At 48.9% G+C, this 22118-nt stretch overlaps 1 protein-coding gene and 1 long non-coding RNA gene across 2 annotated transcripts; one reads left to right on the top strand and one right to left on the bottom strand.

The window, feature by feature from the left end:
- The first annotated feature begins 88 nt into the window (after positions 1-88).
- Positions 89-21636, top strand: prex2 (phosphatidylinositol-3,4,5-trisphosphate-dependent Rac exchange factor 2). Its single transcript, XM_037280073.1, has 41 exons — positions 89-416; positions 4299-4370; positions 4604-4726; positions 4802-4906; positions 5232-5333; positions 5640-5801; positions 6790-6923; positions 7013-7116; positions 7544-7693; positions 7761-7902; positions 8779-8879; positions 9341-9444; positions 9517-9566; positions 10563-10638; positions 10734-10806; positions 10934-11076; positions 11157-11249; positions 11313-11461; positions 11691-11776; positions 12048-12184; positions 12649-12766; positions 12830-13014; positions 13073-13234; positions 13830-14052; positions 14186-14393; positions 14588-14767; positions 14898-14992; positions 15066-15148; positions 15230-15320; positions 15385-15513; positions 15592-15633; positions 15948-16045; positions 16162-16305; positions 16423-16525; positions 16617-16757; positions 16830-16944; positions 18216-18282; positions 18451-18641; positions 19899-20001; positions 21085-21152; positions 21241-21636. The coding sequence occupies exons 1-41, from the start codon at positions 279-281 to the stop codon at positions 21284-21286; spliced, it is 4836 nt and encodes a 1611-aa protein (XP_037135968.1). The 5' UTR covers positions 89-278; the 3' UTR covers positions 21287-21636.
- LOC119139112 lies at positions 16207-20794 on the bottom strand. Its single transcript, XR_005101301.1, has 3 exons — positions 20667-20794; positions 18838-18886; positions 16207-16321 (listed from the first exon to the last, which is right to left on the bottom strand). It is a non-coding gene; the product is annotated as an uncharacterized LOC119139112 (long non-coding RNA).
- Positions 21637-22118: the final 482 nt, after the last annotated feature.

Below are 22118 nucleotides of genomic sequence, written 5' to 3' on the forward strand. Positions count from 1 at the left end.
GTTTTTCAATGGTGGCTTGAGCACCATTTCGAGCGCTCCAAGTGAGCCAGCCGGACTGTCGAAAAGTGTGTGGAAGTCAGTCAGTCACATGGGCTGGCTGGCTGGCTCGCTCACTTGAAACGGGCTCGCATCTTTTTTTAAGCTTTACCTTTCACTACTTTTTGCCACTTTTTTTCTTTCTTGAAATTGCTGCAAAGTTAACAAGCAAGCAGCCCCATATTTGAACGATGCCCGAGAAGGTGTAATTTTCCTTTTGTTTGCCTTTTATTTTTGACACCATGACAGAGGAGAGCAGAAGCGAACACAGAAGTGAGAGCGGGAAGGATTGGGACAAGCAGCTCCGCTTGCGAGTGTGCGTCCTCAACGAGCTTCTGAAGACGGAACGGGATTATGTCGCCACCCTGGAGTTCCTCTCGGTGAGTTGGACTTGAGAAATGGGCGAAATCAAGTGTTGTCACGCCTGTTGGTGCTGCCAGCCAAGTTGGCTGCCGTGCCGTGTACGACGAGGTATCACGGTGCACATTGCAGGTGCTTCAGTCATCAAGTTAACATCAGTGTCGCTTGAAATGCAGTGACATTTAAAAAAAACAAAAAAAAAACGAAAACATATATTTAAAAAAAAAAACATCTACGAGTTGAGAAAAAACACTTGACAAGACAAAAGACACACCTCCCCGTATGTAAACAACAACAATAACACTTGGGTAAACAAGTTTGGAAAGGCTCCTTTTATTCTATTGTACACACGTTTGGGAAATGCGCTTATTTTCGTCGTCTATTCAAACTGCTTTTATGCGGCCTTGTCGATATGCGATGTGTGCACCCCTGAAATGAACTGTGGTACAATATTTATATTCTGTGATCATTCTTCTGCACACCCAGGGCTGTGGATGCCACAATTTGTTAAGACCTTTTGAGTCCCATAATAGGGCCAGATTTTGTTGTATTTGCTTTTCTTCTTCCTGTTAATAGTATTTCCACATTTCTTTCTCCTCCATTGAGTTTGTTAAGCAGTACTTTTGAAGAATACCCCTTGAATAAACAATTGGAACGCTATGAATTGCAATCGCAATATGAGGCAGGAAAAAAGAAGGCTCAGGCTTCTTTTCTATTGCTATCTCAGGCCCACATGTTTCTAATGGAGCTCATATTAGGGACGAGTGGGGATGGGGTGGATCGCAATCTGGCCTTTCTTAGAAGAGCCATCAGAGAGTCTGTGTGTAATCTTGTGCGTCTGCGAACGTGTGTGTGTGTGTGTGTGTGTGTGTGTGTGTGTGTGTGTGTGTGTGTGCGCGCGTGTGTGCGCGTGTGTCCTCGTTCCTCCGCCTCCTCGCTCCGTTTCATCTCCACGAGAATTCATTTGGGGGGATTGGCTGCTCCGTTACAAGGCGAGTCTGTTCTGGCCGGAAACGTCGGTGCCGGATGCGTCCAGACGAGCCGAGAAGAATCGATATAAAAACGGGGTTCGCTTAACCGGAGCTGGCAGATGCTCAGGGAAATGAGTGCGGAAGGTGATTCAGAAATGTTGGAGTCGGGATATTTTCCCACACCATTAACTCCCAAGTACTGATTATTTGAAGTGGGGAGATTTTTGGGCCTGGAACAGATGAATTCAATTCTTAGTCATTCCAAATTTAGGGGCTAAATTCAACTCAGTCCACTGTAGTTTGTTGGTATATTTCCTTTTTGTTTTTTTTTTCTGGTGAGGAGGGGGCAACCCCTCATTGTTCCACAGCATTTCCGAAATCTCTGAGGAATTCCTCCCACAGGAAGTGTGCTTTACAAAACCAGTTCCACAGAGCCTCCTGGCCAGCGTCCACTCTCTGTGACCCACCCTGCACTTTTGCCTTTCACCTCCTTGAGCAACCCGACACACACACATACACACACACACACACACACACACACACACACACACACACACACACACACACACACACACACACTTGTGTCCAAGATCAAAACAGGGACATTAAAAGTAAAATTGAGCCCACTCTACGCTAGGACTTCATTAGTGACATTTCCACATCATGTTTGAATGTATCAGGTACTCGTTGAGACCGCCGATACGAGCAACCGATACTAAATGCACCAAAAAATCGGACACGCAGTAAGTCCTCCCTGACAGTAGTTGGTGCGATACTGCAGCAAAAAATGCCATTGTTTAAAAAAAGAATTGTCATTGTGGCAAATGAAGTTTTATAGAAATAAATACGAGCAGTATTGGTGCTCGGTAATGATGATCGAAACCCCTAGAGGTGGAAGTGGAGCTTTTAAAAATGACTATGTTCACACGGGGGCCAGAAGAAATGCAGCCTTTATCTTTTTTCGTGCGCAAAAATAGCTGGCGGAAAATCCTGGTGCTACTAAAAAGGGTTACGAGAGATGTCCCAAATAGGTTTGGATGTTACATAAAGACTAATTATAACTGGAGAGAGTGGGCGCTTGTGTTTATCTTTGGCGGAATGAGCTAGGAAAAAAAAAAAAGACATTATGTAAACATTGGGTGTCGCAGGCCTTTGCCATTGTCATGTCTGACATGAAAATAATGAGTATGGCAAGATTTACGTGAGGCGTTTAAGCGCTCCCTTTGCTGCCCCTTTTCCTTGGCTGGACTACAAAGCGCAGTTGGCATACGTTTATTTCAATTCATTTGAGTGCTTTTCACAAACACAGCCTTGATGTGAAATGAAATAAGAACCAAAAGCCTCCTGATGCTCTGGCAGCCATCTGTTGCCAGGTGGATTTTGTCATCTGTAGTAATGGCCTGTTGTGAAGGGATGGAGACTAAAACAAATATATATATATATACTTTTTTTTTTTTCATGTCTTGGAACAATTTATTCAAGAGTTTCAGGTGCTTGGCTTAAAAAAACCTCCAGCGCTTCCTGTCCATTTTTTGTCTTCTTTTGTCTCAGAGAGAATTTGTCAAGCAGGCTTTCCTTCCTTCCTTCCTTCCAGCTTTCCTTCTTTCCTTCCTTCCTTCCTTCCTGGCCCTGCCCATCTTTTACATTGTGCTGCACGCTTCCTGCTTCAAGCAAGGCGCCGAGAAATCCACGTTGAGCTCAGAGGAGCTATTCTGAAAAGAAAAAGAACACAACCGCACACTGTCTTCCTTTGGATTCGATATTAAAAGTCCACCCAAATTAACAGCACAGTTGCTTCTTTGAAAATGTCAACAGTTAGCGTCGGTCGGACGTGACGCGGATGGCCAACGAGGCCGGCCGGAAGAGCGTCACCGATGATGCGCTACTTGGGATTCAGGCCTGACCGGCTGGCCGGCGTCCAGACAACCTGGATCCATTGTCGGGCTTCAGAAACGCTTCTCCGGAGCGGCGGATGCAAACAATCGGCGCTTTGCTTCGACGCTAGTAAATAAAACAAGTCTATTAAAAGCACAACGCAATTAGGCAAATGAAGTGTATATTTATGGGCCGTCCTGAAAACGGCCTTGGATTCACAGTCGGCCCAGGTCCATAAATCCAATGAGTCAGCTTGCCGTCTTGGACGTCTTCCAGGGCTTCACTTTGCACGAAATGAGCTTTGCTGTTTTTCCTCAAAAGGAGCATGTTTTCTTTCCCTTCCCTGGGACTTTATTCCAGGAATAACATACACGGTAAACAGTAAACGTCTCGCATGCTTAGTAGTACTGTTTATTTTTGAAACAAACATTTTTCTCACTATATATATGTAGATACTATATTTTTTAACATTCTTAGTTTGGCTCTGGCGAGCGTACCTATTTTTTTTGACTTGGAGCACTTTGCCCAATTTGTAATTGTCGCCGCACTGTCTATTTTTATGACTATAAATGTAATTTGACATTTTCCTCTGGCCATTGTTTGATGCCGTACGTCGGCAGCAGGAAGCGGACCTTCCGCCGCTCGGGCCCTGTCGAGGTCCGTGTACATATTAGACTTGCTAATGGCGTGCTAATGCCGCCGAGTGTCGGAGAGTCGCGAAGCCAGGCGAGGCGAGGCGAGGCGAGGTTGGCCGCAGAATGCTAATCAGCCAGTTAGAGTGCAACAAAGAGCCTGAAGTAGCCTCCTTTTTTTGCCCCCCCCCCCCCCCCCCAACCCCCAAATTCCATCACTCGCTGTTTCAGTTTTCCTCTGAAGTGTTTTTCTGTAATCAACTGACACGATTGCTTGTTTTTCCCAAAAGTGAATTCAATTCAAGTTTATCATAGTTTTAGATATGCAGCATTTATCTTTTGTTTTCAGTTTTAGTTGTAATGATTTTTTGTCCGTTTTACAATCAGCTCAATTGTCAAACGTCAACCTCTTTTCCTCTTCCAGGTGTTCCTGCATCGACTGAACCAATACGCTGCCACCAAAATGGACAAAAACATCACGGAGGAAACGGTCAAAGTGAGGAGACTTTAATAAACCAATTTCCGGGGGAAAAAAATCAATACAACAAATTTGACAGGGCTCTTGAAAATGCCAGCGCACCCTCCACAGGCCGTCAAAACATTTGGATTGAATTTCTCCTCTTGATGTTTTAAATGAGCAGATTGAAGCAGGCATGACAAAGCCGCTACGTGCTTGAGTTTTGCTTCGCCATCTTGATCCCAGACACTTTCTTCATTGACTCCTCTCAGATGTTGTTCTCCAACATTGCGGACATCCTGACGGTGCACAAAGACTTCCTGTCCATGGTGGAGGAGCTGCTGCAGCCCGAGCCGCACGCTCACCATGTCGTCGGACGCTGTTTTTTGCACTTTGTGAGTGATGATTCTCGGAGTCAACAAAAACAAAATCTGATGTACTCACAGACAACATTTGTGTTGACTTTGCAGAGGCGGCGTTTCCAGATTTACGACGAATACTGCGGAAATTACGAGAAGGCGCAGCGGCTGCTGCTGGAGCTCAACAAGATCCGCAGCGTCCGTACGTGCTTGCTGGTGGGTGAGAGGACAAAGTGGCACTTGGTGTGCTTTGTCGAAAATACGTATATTTGGCGTGTCATGATTAAGGAGCCTTTTTCAACCAAAACATGTTTTGGTGTCGATTGCGCAGCCGTGCGTGAACGTTTAGTAAGGACTCTCCCCTGCCGGGGCAGAACATCAACAAGCCGTTGTGTTGCGTTTGAGTGAGCGAGACAGCTGACGAGCGTGGGAGGACTTCCACTTCCTGCCGCGCTCCGGGAGACTTCCACAAGGGGAGCATCACGGAGCCGGAAGGAAGGACCAAAAAAAAAAAGTTGGATTTGGTTTGTGTCTTGTGCAGAACTGCATGTTGCTGGGAGGGCGGAAGAACACCGAAGTGCCGCTGGAGGGCTACCTGCTGGCTCCCATTCAGAGGATCTGCAAGTACCCGTTGCTGCTCCGAGTGAGTTTCAGGAAATTCCCAATCGGCCCAGCTGTGAGCTTTCGCTTCGTACCTGTCCTCCGCTCGTCACTTCTCAAATATCCGTGCTCAAAGGCTCGGGTCGCCTTCATCCTGTTTTCACGCGGCGAGCCCGGCCAGACTTTGTCCAAACGCATGCACGCGTGTAAGACAAATGACATTGTCATTTGACACCGGGATGTTTGGAGGCGTCACAGCTGTCAGGTCTTGTCTCGTGGAAATCAGAGTTGAACACAAAAATACAATCCAACTCCCTCGAGTGATTTCCCCCTCCCCCGTCTTTATCAGGAGCTCCTTAAGCGGACGCCCAAGAAGCACGAAGACTACGCGCCGGTGCAGGAGTCGCTGCAGGTGATGAAGGCCGTGTGCTCGGGCATCAACGAAGCCAAGCGGCAGATGGAAAAACTGGAGCTCCTGGAAGAGTGGCAGTCGCACATCGAAGGCTGGGAGGTGCGTTTCAACATTCCGCCTCGGGGTCTTTTCATTAGTAGCTCTGCTGTGAATAGGGGCGCTAATTGTACCACCAAAAAAAAGCGGTGGGCGCCTCCAGATGCCACCTCAACACAAATCCAAAAGAACATTTTTGACCTCAAATAACTTTTCACTGTTTGCTCATTCCCAATTGGTCAGCTTTTTATTTCTGGCGGGTAGAGGAAATGAGAAATGAGACTAAATGATGCTATTAAGGTCTGCTTTGCTTTTATGAAGGTGCCATCAAAATAACTAAACAGCTGTGGGAACGCTTGTAAGGGCGCAAGCTCATTAAACACGTACACTTTTTTTTTTGTAAGTGGATATAAAAAGTCTACACCCCCCTGTTGGAATGTCGGCTTTCGGTGATTCCCAAAATGTTACAAATTTCATTCCTTTTCAAATCAAGATTTTTGAAATTAAAAAAAAAAAAAAAATCTGCTTGGTTTTGAAAGGACCAAACATGAAGATCGAACATGGAATAATAGCGTGCCGAGGCTAATTTGAGCAAAGTGCGTGTTTAAGGGAGCGTCTGGTCCTACAAAATGACTTGAACATCTGTTTGGCCTTATTGGATGTTAAAAAGGTCCTAAAAGAGCAATAGAATGTTAAAACACTTGCGTGGCGCTACAGTTATTTTTAGCTGCCAATCAAACGTGGCACGCCAACTCACCCGGGAGCAGGCAAGGTGAGGGAAAAGACATTTTCCTGACACCGTATAACACGCGCACACACGCAGGATGTTATTCTATGGACACCAATTGAAGAGGAAGCGGTGTGTGTGTGTGTGTGTGTGTGTGTGTGTGTGTGTGTGTGTGTGTGTGTGTGTGTGTGTGTGTGTGTGTGTGTGTGTGTGTGTGCGTTTTTTCTTTTCGCACTCCAGAGAGATTGGACGGGAAAGGCCGGCCGGGCTTTTGTAATCTCCTCTCTTCCCCATGTGTGAACATTCAATATTGTGTGTCGTCAGGGTTCCAATATTACCGACACGTGCACGGAGATGCTCATGCACGGCGTCCTGCTGAAGATCTCCGCCGGCAACGTGCAGGAGAGGATCTTCTTCCTGTTTGACAAGCTCCTGGTCTACTGCAAGAAGAAAAGCAGGTGGCTGGCTTCCAGTCTGCTCTTGTTCATGTTGTTGACTTCTTTTCCTGCGTGGTCTCATACGAAAGCCGTTTGTGTTGTCTCCCAAGACGTTTGAAAAACAGCAAAGCCACCACGGAGGCTCCTCGCTATCTGTTCAGAGGCAGAATCAACACAGAAGTGATGGAAGTGGAGAACGTGGACGACGGAACAGGTCTCTTCTTTGATTTTAGTGGAAGCCCTTCATTTCCCAAACTGGCTTTCTCTCTATGACGGACGCGTCAGGCAGGCAGGCAGGCAGCCACGCAGGCAGGCAGGCAGGCAGCCACGCAGGCAGCCACGCAGGCAGGCAGCCACGCAGGCAGCCACGCAGGCAGCCACGCAGGCAGCCACGCAGGCAGGCAGGCAGGCAGGCAGCCAGGCAGGCTCGTGGGTGTCCTGCCAACACCGCAGGCGGGCTAGCGTATCATGAAGACAGTTTTTTGCTTTCTGCCAAGCGCACACTTGCTGCCAGAGGTTGACAAAATGACCTTGAGCTCTTTTCAAAATAACGGCAGACGCATACTGATGATGGTTGGCATGCTTGGATGGACCACACACACGTAAGAGTGGATCCAATTAAAGTCCCCCACCCCCTGCAGCCGACTACCACAGCTCCGGCAACATCGTCAACAACGGCTGGAAGATCCACAACACGGCCAAGAACAAGTGGTTTGTGTGTATGGCCAAGACGGCGGAGGAGAAGCACGAGTGGCTGGAGGCCATCATGAAGGAGCGCGAACGTCGCAAAGGTACGTCAGAAGATCCAGCTGTCCCAATACTTTTGCCCACATGCTATGCGTCTGTGTGTATCCGTAGGAGTGACGCTGGGCATGGAGCAGGACACGTGGCTGATGGTGTCCGAGAAGGGGGAGAAGCTCTACCAGCTGATGAGCAAAGGACACCTCATCAAAGACCGCAAACGCAAGCTCAGCACTTTTCCAAAGTGCTTCCTTGGAAGGTGAGATTCCCCAAATCTGCGGACAAGTTAGTTGATAACGGGGCCAATGGAACAAGCTTCCAAAATAACAACAGCTTACTTCACAAGCTAACAATGAGTGTTGGCGTTAGCAAGCTCCCCTCAGTGCACATTGCCAGCTTGCGCTCCTCCCACGCCGTTCCGGCTGCGGCGTGTCTGAGAGTACGACCACGCGGTCGTTGCTCATTCTCAAACCGCCGTGCCGTGCCGTGCCGTGTAAATTCGGCCGCAGCGATGTCCTTTCCGCCTCCTCCGACGCTTTTAAAAATAACAGCGGTGTTATTGTAGTGCCGCCGTTATTACCGCTCATCGCTGCTGACGTGAGAAGGCCAGTTGGAATTTGTCATGTTTTAAATAACCGTCAACCGCACGTGAGAAAATGTGTCATTCCTTCCTGGTACAAGTCAAGCCAATGACTTTTGTGAGTCCAGAATAAAAAGGTTGCCGCTAATTGGTGAGCCACCCACCATAAGCTTGTCACTTTAGTCGAGACTTTTTATTTTGACAAGTTTCTACTTTCTTTTTTGATTCATTCTTGACAAAACATACGTTAGCTTGGCAAGCTAGTGTTTTTTTCTTTCTTTTCCCCCTCACCGCTCGTGCCATTTATGTTCCCGAGGGCATCCTTGCATCTTCTCTTCCTTCACGGTTTACAATTGGACATGATTGTGGAGTCTTATGGCCGGCCGGAGACGTCAAGGCCAAGCGCTTGAGAAGAGCGTAATGTTTGTTTGGCCGCTGCGGTCAGACGAGGAACGTCAAGGGTGAAATCACGGCAGAACGAAGCCATCAGATTAGCTGGCGTTTGTCGTTCCGCCACTCTTTTCACTTCCAGTATTTATTTCTGTCTCTCTCCAGTGAGTTTGTAACCTGGCTGATGGAAATGGGCGAGACGGGCAACCCGGAGGAGGGCGTCCACCTCGGTCAGGCCCTGCTGGAGAATGGCATCATCCACCACGGTCTCTCACCGCAGCTTCATGCCCCTCGCTAGCCTCGTTAGCTGCTTCTTATTGGTATAACAGATGGACCCCAGTCATGTAAAAATCAGGTGGTAAAAAGGCAAATAAAACCAGAAGCTCACAAATGAGCAACTGTTGCATTTTCACTCAGGGCTCCTTCTTGTCAAACGTACTGTATGATGCTGACGCTAACCTCCTACTAGCATGCTACAATTGACTTTTTGAGAGCGCATTTAACAAGGCGTCGCATGGACGGAGGCCATTGCGATTGTTTCTGTCTCGGGGATTATTATGAGCATTCATTTAGTTGAGCTGCAGTGTTTTGGTGGCACACTTCCTGCGTGTTGAGCTCATGAAGCTCAAGCTGCAATATGTCGGTCCAAAAAGACTCTTAAACACTCGGCGGCCCGTTATTGCTGAGCGTGTGGGAAAAACGATAAAAGTTGGATTTACTTTTTCAGTTACCGACAAGCACCAGTTCAAAGCCGAGCCCGTCTTGTATCGCTTTCGCTACGACGACGGCACCTACCATCCCAGGAGCGACATGCACGACGTCATATCGAAGGTAACCTGCCCGATGATTGGAAAATAAGAGGTTGATGAAAATGAAGCGGGTGGATTCCCTTCTCGTTTGCAGGGCGTTCGCCTGTTCTGTCGGCTTCACAGCCTCTTCACTCCCGTCATCAGGTGAATTCGATTCTACAGCTTGACACGACCCAACCAATTGTTTAACTTTGGCGCAATAGCACCCCAAAATGAGCACTACTCCCATTTGATCACACACACACACACACACTCCTGTCTGTAGGCAGACTTGCACCAAATTTGAAGATCTTTCCTCGGCCTTTGCGCCACTCATCCCCAAAGCATGGCGGAAATGGTCTTTTCGGAGAAGCCTCCTCATAGAGAATTACAGTCATCCAGCCTTGAGGGGTCTCAAAACAAGCACGTCCCATCTACCGTAAGAAGAAAATGACGATATTTATCCTTGGCCTTTGTCCCACCACAGAAATGGGTCGAGCAGTTTTCGGAGCAATCCTGCCGACTACCAAACAAACGGCTCTAATAGGCCATTTTCTCTTTGCGCAGCAAATTGCAAACAACCTCAGCCTGTTTCCTCGTGCTGGACATATGGGTGCTCACCAGAGCGCAGTTTGCCCCCCATTTATCACTGGTGACAGGCTCTCCTATTCAGCGGGGGAGGGAGGGAAGGAAGGCACGGCGCTTTTGGCTGCCTCGTCCCAGAAGCATCCAGTTACATAACGCAATCAGCAACAATCTCCTCATGAGTGTGGTGCAAAGTCATAGCAGTTGTACTGGATTTTTCCCGGGGGGCTGTAACTTGGCCCTTATGCCTCCCTCCCCGTTGTTCATGGGAAAGTCACGGCTCTGTTTGTGTCTCTGGCAAAGTGAGCGCGCAACACTGAGGAGGGGGAAGGGTGTGTGCTGAGGGTACCCCCGGGACCAAACACTGCTGGGGCCCACTGGAATGTTGTTTTCCTGTCGCCAATTGTCCAGAACGTGGACTCGTTTACCGCCATGACATCCACTTTTATTTTTGCTCATTTATTAGTATCATGATTAGACAGCGTTAGTGCTCTCCTTCAGTTTGCCCAGCACAAAAGGAAGAAGGAGAAACCGATTCCGTTTGGATGTAAAAAGTTGTGTTTCATCCATTCACAGGGACAAGGATTACCATTTGAGGACGTACAAATCGGTGGTGATGGCCAACAAGCTTATCGATTGGCTTATAGCACAGGTAGCGCTTCTCTTGTTTTGATTGAGCAAAAGTCATCGATGGCTTTTAGCAGCGCGAGCGGGCGAATAAGAAGTCGTTTGTTGTGTTTCTCGCAGGGCGACTGCAGAACGAGAGAGGAGGCGCTGATTTTGGGAGTCGAGCTATGCGACAATGGATTCGTGCATCACGGTAAACGAAGCGCTCGTCGGAGTTCCGGTCCGACCTCCTGGAAACGTGGCGTACGGTTCTCGGAGCAGACCAAAATACCACATACATAGTTTCTCTGAACATGAGCATTTTTGCATTCATCAATCAGTGCTGGAGAAGAGCGAATTCAAGGACGAGCCGCTGCTCTTTCGCTTCTTTGCCGACGAGGAGATGGAGGGCTCCAACACCAAACACAAGCCGGTCAAGCATGACCTGAAGATAGTGGAAAACGTCATCTCCAAGTGTCTCCTGGTGAGGGAGGGCATCCTGACTTCCCGCCGCCACGCTCCAGGCTTTGTGACGCTGAGCCACTGAGCTTTTTCTTCTTTCAGATTAGACCCAGTGACGCAGGCTACGGATTCACGCTGGAGGAGAGGAACAGGCTGCCCATCATCAAGTCGGTGGAGAAGGGCTCACCTGCTGAGGTGAGAGCGAGCACAAATGATGACAGTTTGCATTGCGGAAACTCAACGCGATGGCCTTCTAAGATGGCCGGCCTGGAGGTGGGGAAGAAGCTGTTTGCCATCAACGGAGACCTGGTGTTCCTCAGGCCTTTCTCGGAAGTGGCCGTTCTCCTCAGGCGGTGTTTCCTCAGCAAGGGGCCGCTCCGGGTCCTGGTCAGCACCAAGCCCAGGGAGTATGTCTGATTTTTGGGATTTAAACAACCAAACAACAGGAGCGCTTAGCTGAAGAAAAAAACAGTGACACGCTAACTATTGGCTTCGATCGTTACGGTTTTCAAAGCCAATTTGAACACAAACGCTGGCGCCACACATGCAGGCAAGGCAAACGATATCCTCCTACTCAGAGGCGTAGATTCTTCATCCTCTTCAAATAGGACAGCTTATTATCACGTCTCGTTCCAGGACTGTGAAGATTCCCGACTCGGTGGACGGTTTGGGCTTCCAGATTCGCGGTTTCGGCCCCTCCGTGGTTCACGCCGTCGGAAGAGGTAAAATAGAAGGACGCGTTGCGGTCTTATGGCGGCACAGCTTGTGCGACTGACTCCTTGTGTAATCTGCCGTGTTGTGCTCATCTAACCGAACGCAGCATGTTAGGAAGGCCATCGAGGTTAGTACGCAAGGCGGCGGCGGCGGCCATTGTTTTGCTCCTGTGAATCACGTCCCTCCAGATAAACAACTTCCCTCCTCTCCATCCTGTCTCATCATACAGAATGTGGAACGCGTTTCGTTTCCTATGTTGACCATCTCCTCCCCCACCAGGTACGGTGGCGGCCATGGCCGGGCTGCACCCGGGCCAGTGCATCATCAAGGTGAACGGCATCAATGTTAGCAAGGAGAGCCACGCCAGCGTCATCGCTCACGTGACGGCGTGCCGCAAGTACAGGCGACCCTCGCAGGTCAAAACAATTGACGACAACAAAACATGAAGTGATGACACTACAGACACATTGTTAGTGGTTGAAAAGTAGGAAAACAGACATGGGGCTTCATCGCTGATTTTAGTCTGGCTTCTTGGGATGTTTCAAGCACCATACATAGGGTGGATATGAAATCAAGACATACGGGGAGGGGACCGCCCTGCTTGAGTAGTCGTGCACTGCGCCAGCCACCGCCGAGCGCAGCAAAGCATGTCAACGTTGGCCAGAAAGCCACTTTGGGGTTTTGGGTGTGGGCAGAGCAGAGCAGACGCACCACCATGAGATGGGTCGCCGCGCTGGAAAACCAAATGCCTGCCAATCGTGTTTGTTTGCACACGTGCGTGTGAAGGAAGATGGCTTTGCTTTTGCGGAGACGCACGGTCAAATGTAACCCGAAGTATTTGGACCGGAGATGAAAATGTTTCTCCTCTTGGCCAATGTAGCAAGATACAATCAAGTGGGTGTATAACAACAGTGAGAGCGCCCACGAGGACAACCAGAGGAGCAACCGCCAGGCCACCCCGGAGGACAACGCCGACGTCTTTGAGTGCAAAGTCGAAGGTGTTTATTATACCCCGGACAAAAATGCTTTGGAGTTAGCGTTAGCAATGTGCTGTGTCTCAGAGGCGATGGACAAGTTCAACACCATCGCCATCATGGACGGCAACAAGGACCACGTGAGCCTTACGGTGGACAACGTTCACCTGGAGTACGGCGTGGTGTACGACTACGACAGCACGGCCGGCATCAAGTGTCACGTCTTGGAGAAGATGCTGGAGCCCAAAGGCTTCTTCAGCCTCACTGCCAAGGTACTGGCTTCATTTAGCGCAACACGTGGAAAGACGCCTTCAACGTGCACCTGCGTAGATCCTGGAAGCTCTGGCGCATAACGACGACACGCTGGTGCGGACGTGCGCTAAGCTGACTTCCGGCCGTGACGTCATCCCCGAGCAGCTGCGGACGCCGTTCCATGCGGTGTGCGCCGAGAGGGTGGAGCACATCAACCGACGCATCACCAACTACAGAAAGGTGAATGTCCTAAATAGTCAAGCTCATAGTAAATATGCTGTGTGTCCCAATATTTTTGCCCATAGAATACAATGCTGTATGTCTGTAGGCATAAAAAGGACTCTGAGTTGAAACTGGTCTTGCATTAATTAGCAGTCATTTTATAAATAGCACAGCCACAAGCAGGCCTCTTTTATGTAACATGTCACATTCCTTCTCAAGAACACGGAAAGGTCGGCAAGGAATGTCAGCAGGGAAGGAAATGACACGAGGGAAGGCCTGCAATTGTCCAATCCACTTGCCGTCCTCACGTTGTCCATCAGGATCACATCAATGATCCGTATCGGTGCTATATTGTCTCAGTAGCTTCTTTCTAATAGCATGAAAACAACAATCTTTTTTCCCCAGAACAAACTTTTTCAGTGTGTCCTTTGTGTTGCGTGAACAAAAAGATTTCCATTCCAATTTCCTTGAAGTGACTCAATGTGAGAACAATTATCACGGTGTCCGTCTGTCTGTGATTCCTTCACGCAATAAGAAAGCTCTTTTTCAATCATGAATTCCTTCCGGCCGAGCTGTAATGTTGTGCAAATGCTTCAATTTGCTGTATTTGCAGTTTGCCCGAGTGCTGAAAAACAGGGCCTGGCCTACCTTCAAGCAGGCGAAGGGCAAGGTGTCCCCCCTGCACAGCAGCGACTTTTGCCCCACCAATTGTCACGTCAACACCATGGAGGTGTCCTACCCCAAGACAAGCACCTCCCTGGGAAGCTCCTTCGGGGTGCAGCTGGACAAGCGCAAGAGCACGCCGGAGAAAAGCGGGCGATACGCTGCTGAGCAGGGTGAGGCTCGATGGACTCTATCAAGACTGAAACGACAACGTGTCGTCTGTTAATAAATGCTTTTACAGCGCTATGTTTGCCAGCTGCCTACTTCCCGGTTTTTCACTCCGAGGTGCTTCCGCTGTTTCTCCAGGTAAGCTGAGCCCCATGGTCCACATCCAACACACCATCACCTCCATGGCGGCCCCCTCGGGACACAGCCTGGGGCGCACCGAGGGCCACGGCCTGCGCTTCCTGCTCCGAGAGGACCACCTCCTCACCCTGGACGCTTACCAGAAGCTCCTGGACAAGCTGGACACCGTCGTCAAGGAGACGGAGACACACGCCGGACATATTCACCAGTGAGTTGCGTCGCCACGTTGTAAACAACGCTAGGCTTTGAGCCAACCTTTGGGCCTTGACTAGCCAATTGCAGGGCGTTTCCATGGCGACGGAATGCCACTCTACCGTGGCGGGCCCTTTGTGCCACTGGGCCCTAATGAGGATGTCTCTGCAAGGAGGAGAGAATATCATTCCGTTGTATTCATCTACTCAGCCTCTTATCGTCCATCACGTGCCCGCCGGCGACGGAGGCCAAGAGCCCGGAGAGTTTCGTATCGGCCGAGAGTGACAACGACAAGGGCGAGCGAAACGGGAAGAAAGTGTGCTTCAACGTGGCAGGGGACGAGCAGGAAGACTCGGGCCACGACACCATCAGCAACCGGGACTCGTACAGGTAAGGAAGACCTCATCGGTAAGTCCTTCACACTTCCACTAGAGGGATCCCGCGTAGCGCACTTCAATAGAGTTCATCTTTTCAATCTTCTAACATGTTGTCCTTTTACTTGCCCCCCGTCCGATGACAGTGACTGTAACAGTAACAGGAATTCCATCGCCTCCTTCACCAGCATCTGCAGCAGCCATTGCAGCTCCTACGTCCACAGCGACGAGATGGACTCGGGTACGGGCTGCCAGCCAAAGCATCGTCATTCGTGAACGACACCCGAGACCAAACCTGGCTTATGTCATTTCAGGGGAAGAGGTGGCATCCAGCGTGTGGCTGTCTCATGAAAAGCAGAAGAAGCTTCACAGCTTCCTGGAGCACCTTTTCAGCCAGGTGAGAAGACGCTGGCAGAGAGAGAGGGAGAGAGCTTGTCCATCATGAGAGACAGACATGATCCCCTCAACTCTCCCACAGGTGGACTCCATCACCAGCATGCTGCGAGGCGCACTGGTGGCACGGGCTTTCGAGCAAACCAAGTGCTTCACGCCCGGGAGAGGCTTTCAAGGTTCGGGAAACATCCAAATGCTAAGCTAACGTACAGCTATATCACTTTGGATTTTGGGTGTCAGAATTTGAGCAAGAGATGGAAGCCGAGATGAACTCCGCCAAGAGCTTGCGTCTCCACGTCAAGCAGGATCCCTGGAACCTTCCCGCTAGCGTCCAGACGCTCACGCAAACCGTGGCAAAGTTTGTGGAAGGTGGGATTTATTGGCGCAAGCTGCCTTCAAAGTCTTCGCCGCCAAAGGTGAGAAAACATTTTCTTGCTTTGTCTGCAGAGGTGAAGACCAGGCTGCTCTTAGTGCTGCTGCAGTATACAGGTTGGTCTCCTCGCCGTCTGCCCACCAACAGAAAAAAAGCAAAATGTGCAACTTGGTGTCCAAAAGGCACATTTGGTTGGACTTTATGGCGTGTAATTAAAGAATCCAAAAGTCCTCATAAAGCAAGCCAGCGGCGGGCGGCATTAAAAAGCGCATCGGGCTTACGGCGCAATAAAACGCTTTCTAACAGGATGTTTATTTGCATTTATAACCCCCACGGACCACAAATGGCGGCGAGCGATGCTCAGATGGCCCCGCATAAAAGCAGAATTTGTTGGACATTGCTTTTGTCCAATTGAACGTGTTCCCTCCAGATTCTGAGATCCAGTTGCGTCGAGATATGGTCTTTTGTCAGTCGCTGGTGGCTGCCGTCTGCGCCTTCTCCGAGCACCTGCTCGCTGTTCTCAATCAGGTCAGTTCAAGATTGATTGATTGATTGATTGATTGATTTAACGCTGGATTTAGCCAACACTCTTTGACTGGTATTTCGTATGAACAGTGATTGTGTGTTTTTGTCTCTGTGTGCAGTTCCACTGTGCAGGCAAAGAGTCGGAGTTGGAGCAGGACCCCCAGGACCTGCAGGAGGTTCAGGAGGCCAGCGCACGATGGTTGGAGCAGATTGCCAGTGTAGGCCTGCTCTTCCACTTCCAATCGCTTCTCTCGCCTAACCTGGTGAGAATCCCAGCGACTGAAAAAGAAAAGTGGCAAAATCTGCAACTGAGGAATTCACATTTTGAGCCGCTGCAAATTTGCATCGCGAGAGGCCATTTTGCCCTCTTTGTTTTTTAGACCGACGAGCAGGCCATGCTGGAGGACACTCAGGTGGCGCTGGTGGACCTGGAGAAAGTCACCTTCTACTTTCAGCACTTTGAAGGAGAGCCCCGAGTGGCCAGTGTGTACACGTCCATCGATTTCTTCCCCCCCCCAGTTGTCGGACTTCTAAGACTCAGCTTGGGAAGTTTATGATGTCCTCTTGTTTCCAGACATGCCTGTGTGGTACCACGTGGAGGGCACCAGGCAGCAGCTGAAGGTTTTCCTCCAGCTAGAGAATTTTTACTTCTCTCAATTGCCAGCCCGGCTGAGAGCCGGCGGGGTCAAAATCCATCCCGTGCTCTTCACGCAAGGTACGCTAGGATTATTATTATTTTTTTTTTTGGTGAAACCTTTCCGATTTTCAACACACCATCACTGTCTAGCACTGGAGAGCATGGAGGGCTACTACTACAGAGACAATGTGTCTGTGGAGGAGTACCAGGCCCAGATCAACGCCACCTCGTTGGACAAAGTCAAGCAGTACTACAAGAGGCTGAGGTCATTCAAAATGTGCATGCCTTAAATATTTGCCCAGCAAACAATTTACTCTCTTGTCATTCTTCATTCTTTGAAGCACTTGATCCAAAGCTAGGAAGACAACAGAAAGAGTCAGCCGCGCTCCATGAAATCCATCCCAAGCCGACTGAATTAACTGCAGAGCCCTAACTTCACGGGCGCCGTCAAGTAGCCGCCGGATTTATAGTCTCAGCATTCCGCGCGAGACAAAACATGGATTTATTGGCTTTTAATTTGTGCAAAATGTTGTCCCTGTCATTGGAGATAATCAATTGATGTGCCTTGAATGGCACCGGCTAATCTTATCTTTTCTACAAATCACCGGACGGGTCGAAATGACGGGTATCATAATCTTCAGGGGTTCATAGGCCAAAATAGGAAGTAGCGGCAGCCGTGTTGGGCTCAATGTTCAAAAAAGGGTCTGAAGAATCAGACCTTAACCTAACCTTCAGTGGTTTTGATTGTTTTTCTCTGGAAATCTTTTAATTGGCCCAGAGGAGCGTCTCCAGACTTGTCATATCGACAGCAGCTTTCAGCCGGCCGGATTTTCCCCGCCTCGCGTCAGCCGCTATCGATCGCTAGCTACCAATGTCAGAGAATGAAGAGAAACGCCACCGCTCAACTGGGTGGACTTGTAATCTACCTGGTGGAGCTAGCGTACAAACTATGTTTTGATTGGCTAACAAAGTCATCGCTCACTCATGTGAATGAGGGTGCTGGTTAACCACGAACGACACTGACGCTTCAGCCGTCTTCTGGATGGAAGACGTGTTCTCGTCATTCTTGGTGTGAGCGACGAGGCCGTCTTGAAGCAATTACACGGGCCGGCCGTTCTCCCGCCCCTGCCTGGCCAGGAAACAGATTTATGGGAGGCCTTAAGGCGCCGGCCGCCGCGGTATGGCTGCTCTCGTCGGTGCGCTACTGTACGACTGCGACGCTTTAGTACAAATCCTGAAAAGTCTCCGGTCCTGTTGACACATCGGCGGGAATGTGCACCGTGCGTCAGTATGACTTGAAGTCCAAGCCCGTGTGATTCCATGACACCCACTTTCATCGAGCCGAGTGTCGCTATTCTTAGCCCGCTAGTGGATTACGGACATTTTGAACAGAGGCTGTGATTTACCGAAGTCCAATTCCTTGTTTGGCACGCTCAAACGTGGCGAATCAAAAACTCTTGAATCTTGAATTTTCACACTGCTGAGTTTGGACGACGTCTGTAACAATAATTAGCGGTGCTCCGGCTTCTCTCCCAGGGCTTTCTACATGGATCAGTCCAACATGCCGCCCAGCTCTGCACCCAAAGCTGCTCTCATAGATAAGGTAAGACCTTAATAGCCTGTCAGTATTGTGCTATTGTCAGTCTACATGTTGCGCCAGCGTTTGTGTTCCAATATCTTGACTTCTGCCCATACCAACGTCCATCAATGATATTTGTTTTTGTTAGCGTTAAGCTTTTGGGGCAAGTCTCACAGGCGTTATTGTCTGCAGCTGATGCGTCCCCTGAATGCGGTGGACGAGCTCCGCCGTCTGCTGGAGAGCTTCATCCGCTGCCGCCGCGCGGCCGCCTGCCAGTACACCGCCTGCGGGGCGTCCGGGGTGGGCCTGCTGACGGTGGCCTCGGAGCTGTGCTCGCGCCTGGGGGCCGCCCACGTGGTCATGTGCAACAACGGCGTTCACCGGTGAGTGTGGCACCATTAGCACTGGCGCGACTGACTGCCGCCTCGAGTGCCCCGCCCCGACCCGCCCTGCCCTGCCCTGCCCTGCCCTGCCCTGCCCTGCCTTTTGATGGCCACGTCTACCTCTCACTTTGATGCCGCAGCAGTTCTTTAATTAGCGCCAAGGATGTTCCACCTAATTGGGCCCATTGGTGCTTACTTGCTGCATGCTTGGCTTACTTACCTCCACAGTCTCCACAGTCGCAGTACTGTTGAATAAAACATATATGTATCTATAAATGGCACATAACATACATATGACGATTGTCTTGGAATTCACCTTTCCATTTGAGTCAAGGTCACACAAACAAACCCACGTGGGCTTAATAAAGTGTCCAAAAGTTTCCATTCGCGATCAGACCGGCGTAACGTGGTCATCAGTCAAATGCTGCAGTCGGGCACGTGCCAGCCAGCCAGACAGATATGGATAGTGTCATCGCGGCGGCCCAGGAGGAAGACGAAAGCCGGGCGGCGGTGACAAACGATGGGGATATTTCCGTCCCGCCGCCCAATTGAGAAACGGCGGCTCAGCTCGGGGCAAATTAGCCATGGCCGGTCGGCCGGATATAGCGCTGGATGAAAAAGGAGGCGATTGACTGCGCTCCTTCCTGTCCAAAAGTGAGAGGACCAACTTTCTATTTACTTCCTTCCTGTTTTATTCCAGACGAAACTTAGGGCAGGAAGAGGCTCCTGCGGGAAAGGCGGCAGAATATTTTGATGCGATACATGATTTGAAGTCCTTGACTAATGGCTTCACGCTCCCAGCATGTGTTTTCAAAACTTTGGAGATTCAAGACTTTCCAATCTCTCGCACAGTCAACAAGCACGACAGGCTCTGTGCCAATTTTGGACACTTCTATTTGCAGTGAAAAGACTCGCAATCGATAAACCAGCGTGGCTCGTTCATGCCGAAAGGTCACCCGATCGCTCGCCCGCTCGCTCGCTCTCTTTGCGTTGCCGTTCCGCGTACTTGTCATCTATGTATATGTGCTTGTGTTTAACCGTGTCAACGCACATAATGACTCAGCAACTGGTGTCGACAACTCTTTTCCCCACTTCCAACCTTTTGGGAAGGAATGCAAATCCCAGCCCCAGAACCACAGCAGATGCGCTGACAACCGGGAAATGCTCCCTCAAGATGCAAACAAGTCGTTTTTCATCAAATTTCACATGTTCCTTCTTAGTTCATTCATTCATTGGACTGGATTTTTTTGTCCCCAGTTGCACTCTGAGCGTGACGCTGGAGCAGGCCATCCTCTTAGCCCGCAACCACGGGCTGCCGCCTCGCTGCATTCTGCAGGCCACCGATGTCATGAGGAAACAGGTAACGCCCTGGCGCCGGCCGCACAAATATTGACATTGCGTTTTGTCGGTGGGTGGCCGAAATTGAAATTGTATCGACAGCCCGACCCACGTTGTCAAAACGTAACAAATGCGCCTTGCTGACATGAGCGTTGAAAATGAAAAGGTCACGGCGGATAGTCATGTGTCACATTTTAAAGACGGCGCTAAAGGTCACTGTTTGACAAACCCCTTCATATCCATGCCACATATTGCTTTTGCTTGTTCAAAATGTTGTTTTCCATGGAAACAAAACTTGTTTTCAATGTGCATGCCAGGCCACTCGTTGGCAGTGTAACAATCTGGTACCCTAATAAGGAGCAGGTCATTAGAGTGAGTGAGTGAGTGAGTGAGTGAGTGAGTGAGTGAGTGAGTGAGTGAGTGAGTGAGTGAGTGAGTGAGTGAGTGAGTGAGTGAGTGAGTGAGTGAGTGAGTGATTGATTTATCGTTGACAGGTCATTGGGGCGGATGGATGATATGTCGTCAGTTGATCAGTTAGGTTGGGCTGGGCTGTAATTCCGCCCTTGTCCTCAAGAGGTCGCCAAAGAGCCCTCGTATCAGTAACCCGCTCAGCAAGCTAACGACAACAGAAAGCATCAAGCGACCTCTCACAATGGAGTCTGAAGACATTTTCAAGAGGCAGCTCACATTTTCTTGCGTTATCTCCCGCCGTCCTTTCATTGGCGTTAGTGGCCATCTTTGTCCGCCGGCTGTGATGGGAGTGGAATAATTGCTGATGCTATCCTGCTATCAGTAGAATGTCGCCATGACCGCTCGTGCGCCTTCTCTCTCTCTCTCTCGCTTGTAATTTTATTGTGTGTATGTGTGTGTGGTTATTTTCTTTTTGTGTCAGCTCAGCTTTCAAAATAAAGCTGCAGTGTGTGCACCAACCAGTGTGTGCACTGCTGACTACAGGAGCGTTAGCCTCCTGATTTTCCTGACTGGCCATAATGATAATTAGAACAAGAACACGTAAACACCATTCATCTCGAAAACTCCTTACGACGCCATTTGATCAAATAGAGGAAGACCAAAAAAGACCTTTTTGCTCGTCGTCTCTTCTCAGGGTGCCCGAGTTCAGAACTCCGCCAAGAATCTCGGGGTGAGGGATCGGACGCCGTCGTCTGTGCCGAGGTGAAATAGGCGACAAAAGATGTGCAAACAAACTCTGTGTGTGCAATCTCTGAAAAAGTCACGTTGGGGTAACTTCATCTCTCTTCAGGTTGTACAAGCTGTGCCAGCCTCCGCCCCCTGATGGCGACCCGTAATGTATCGCAAATATGAAGACCCCAATTTTTATTTTATTTTTTCTTACACATCAGCATATAAATATGTCCAACCTTTTGTGTAAATAGAATTTTTCAAAAGCATACTAATATTTTTATAATATTTGCAACCTGTGTTTGGAACATCTCCACTCCTTATATGTTTATTGTAAATATACATTTTTATGATGATTATTTCCAATAGTATATCAGTACTCTGTTTTTTTTAACTGCATTACTCAGGTTTCAGGCATATAGATTGCATATTAGCGCCGATGGTAGCTCGCGACGATGCAAACTGAAAGCAGCACCAATAAGCTAGGTTTGTTTTGTTTACCCAAAATAGTATTATACAATACACTAAAATCACGTCTATGTGTAAAAAAAAAAAATAATATATATATATATATATATAACCGAAGTCAAATTCCTTGTTTGGCACGCTCAAACATGGCGAATAAAAAACTCTTGAATCTTGAATATATATATATATATATATATATATATCAGGAATTTCATATCCGAGAATGAAGTATTGTCGGTTTTTGTTGCATGTGTTATGTTAGAGCTTTTTATATTTTTGTTTGTATTAAAAGATGTAATGGTTTTACATTTGAATAGCATGAATCCATTGATTGTGAGTCAGTTGAACAGCATTTTACACTGTATGAAGATTCTATAAAAATACTTGACTCTTGAAGTTTTTACATGAGGTAAGTAATGTTTTGATTTTGGAGTATCCGGCGCATCAACAGGTAATAGTTGATATACGCGATTGATTCGAGTCAACTGCCGCCAAGTGGCTTAGGAGTAGTGATTAATCTGTTATTGGAAT

This window comes from Syngnathus acus, chromosome 20 (assembly GCF_901709675.1).
Source record: "Syngnathus acus chromosome 20, fSynAcu1.2, whole genome shotgun sequence".
In the NCBI taxonomy this organism is placed as follows: Eukaryota; Metazoa; Chordata; class Actinopteri; order Syngnathiformes; family Syngnathidae; genus Syngnathus; species Syngnathus acus.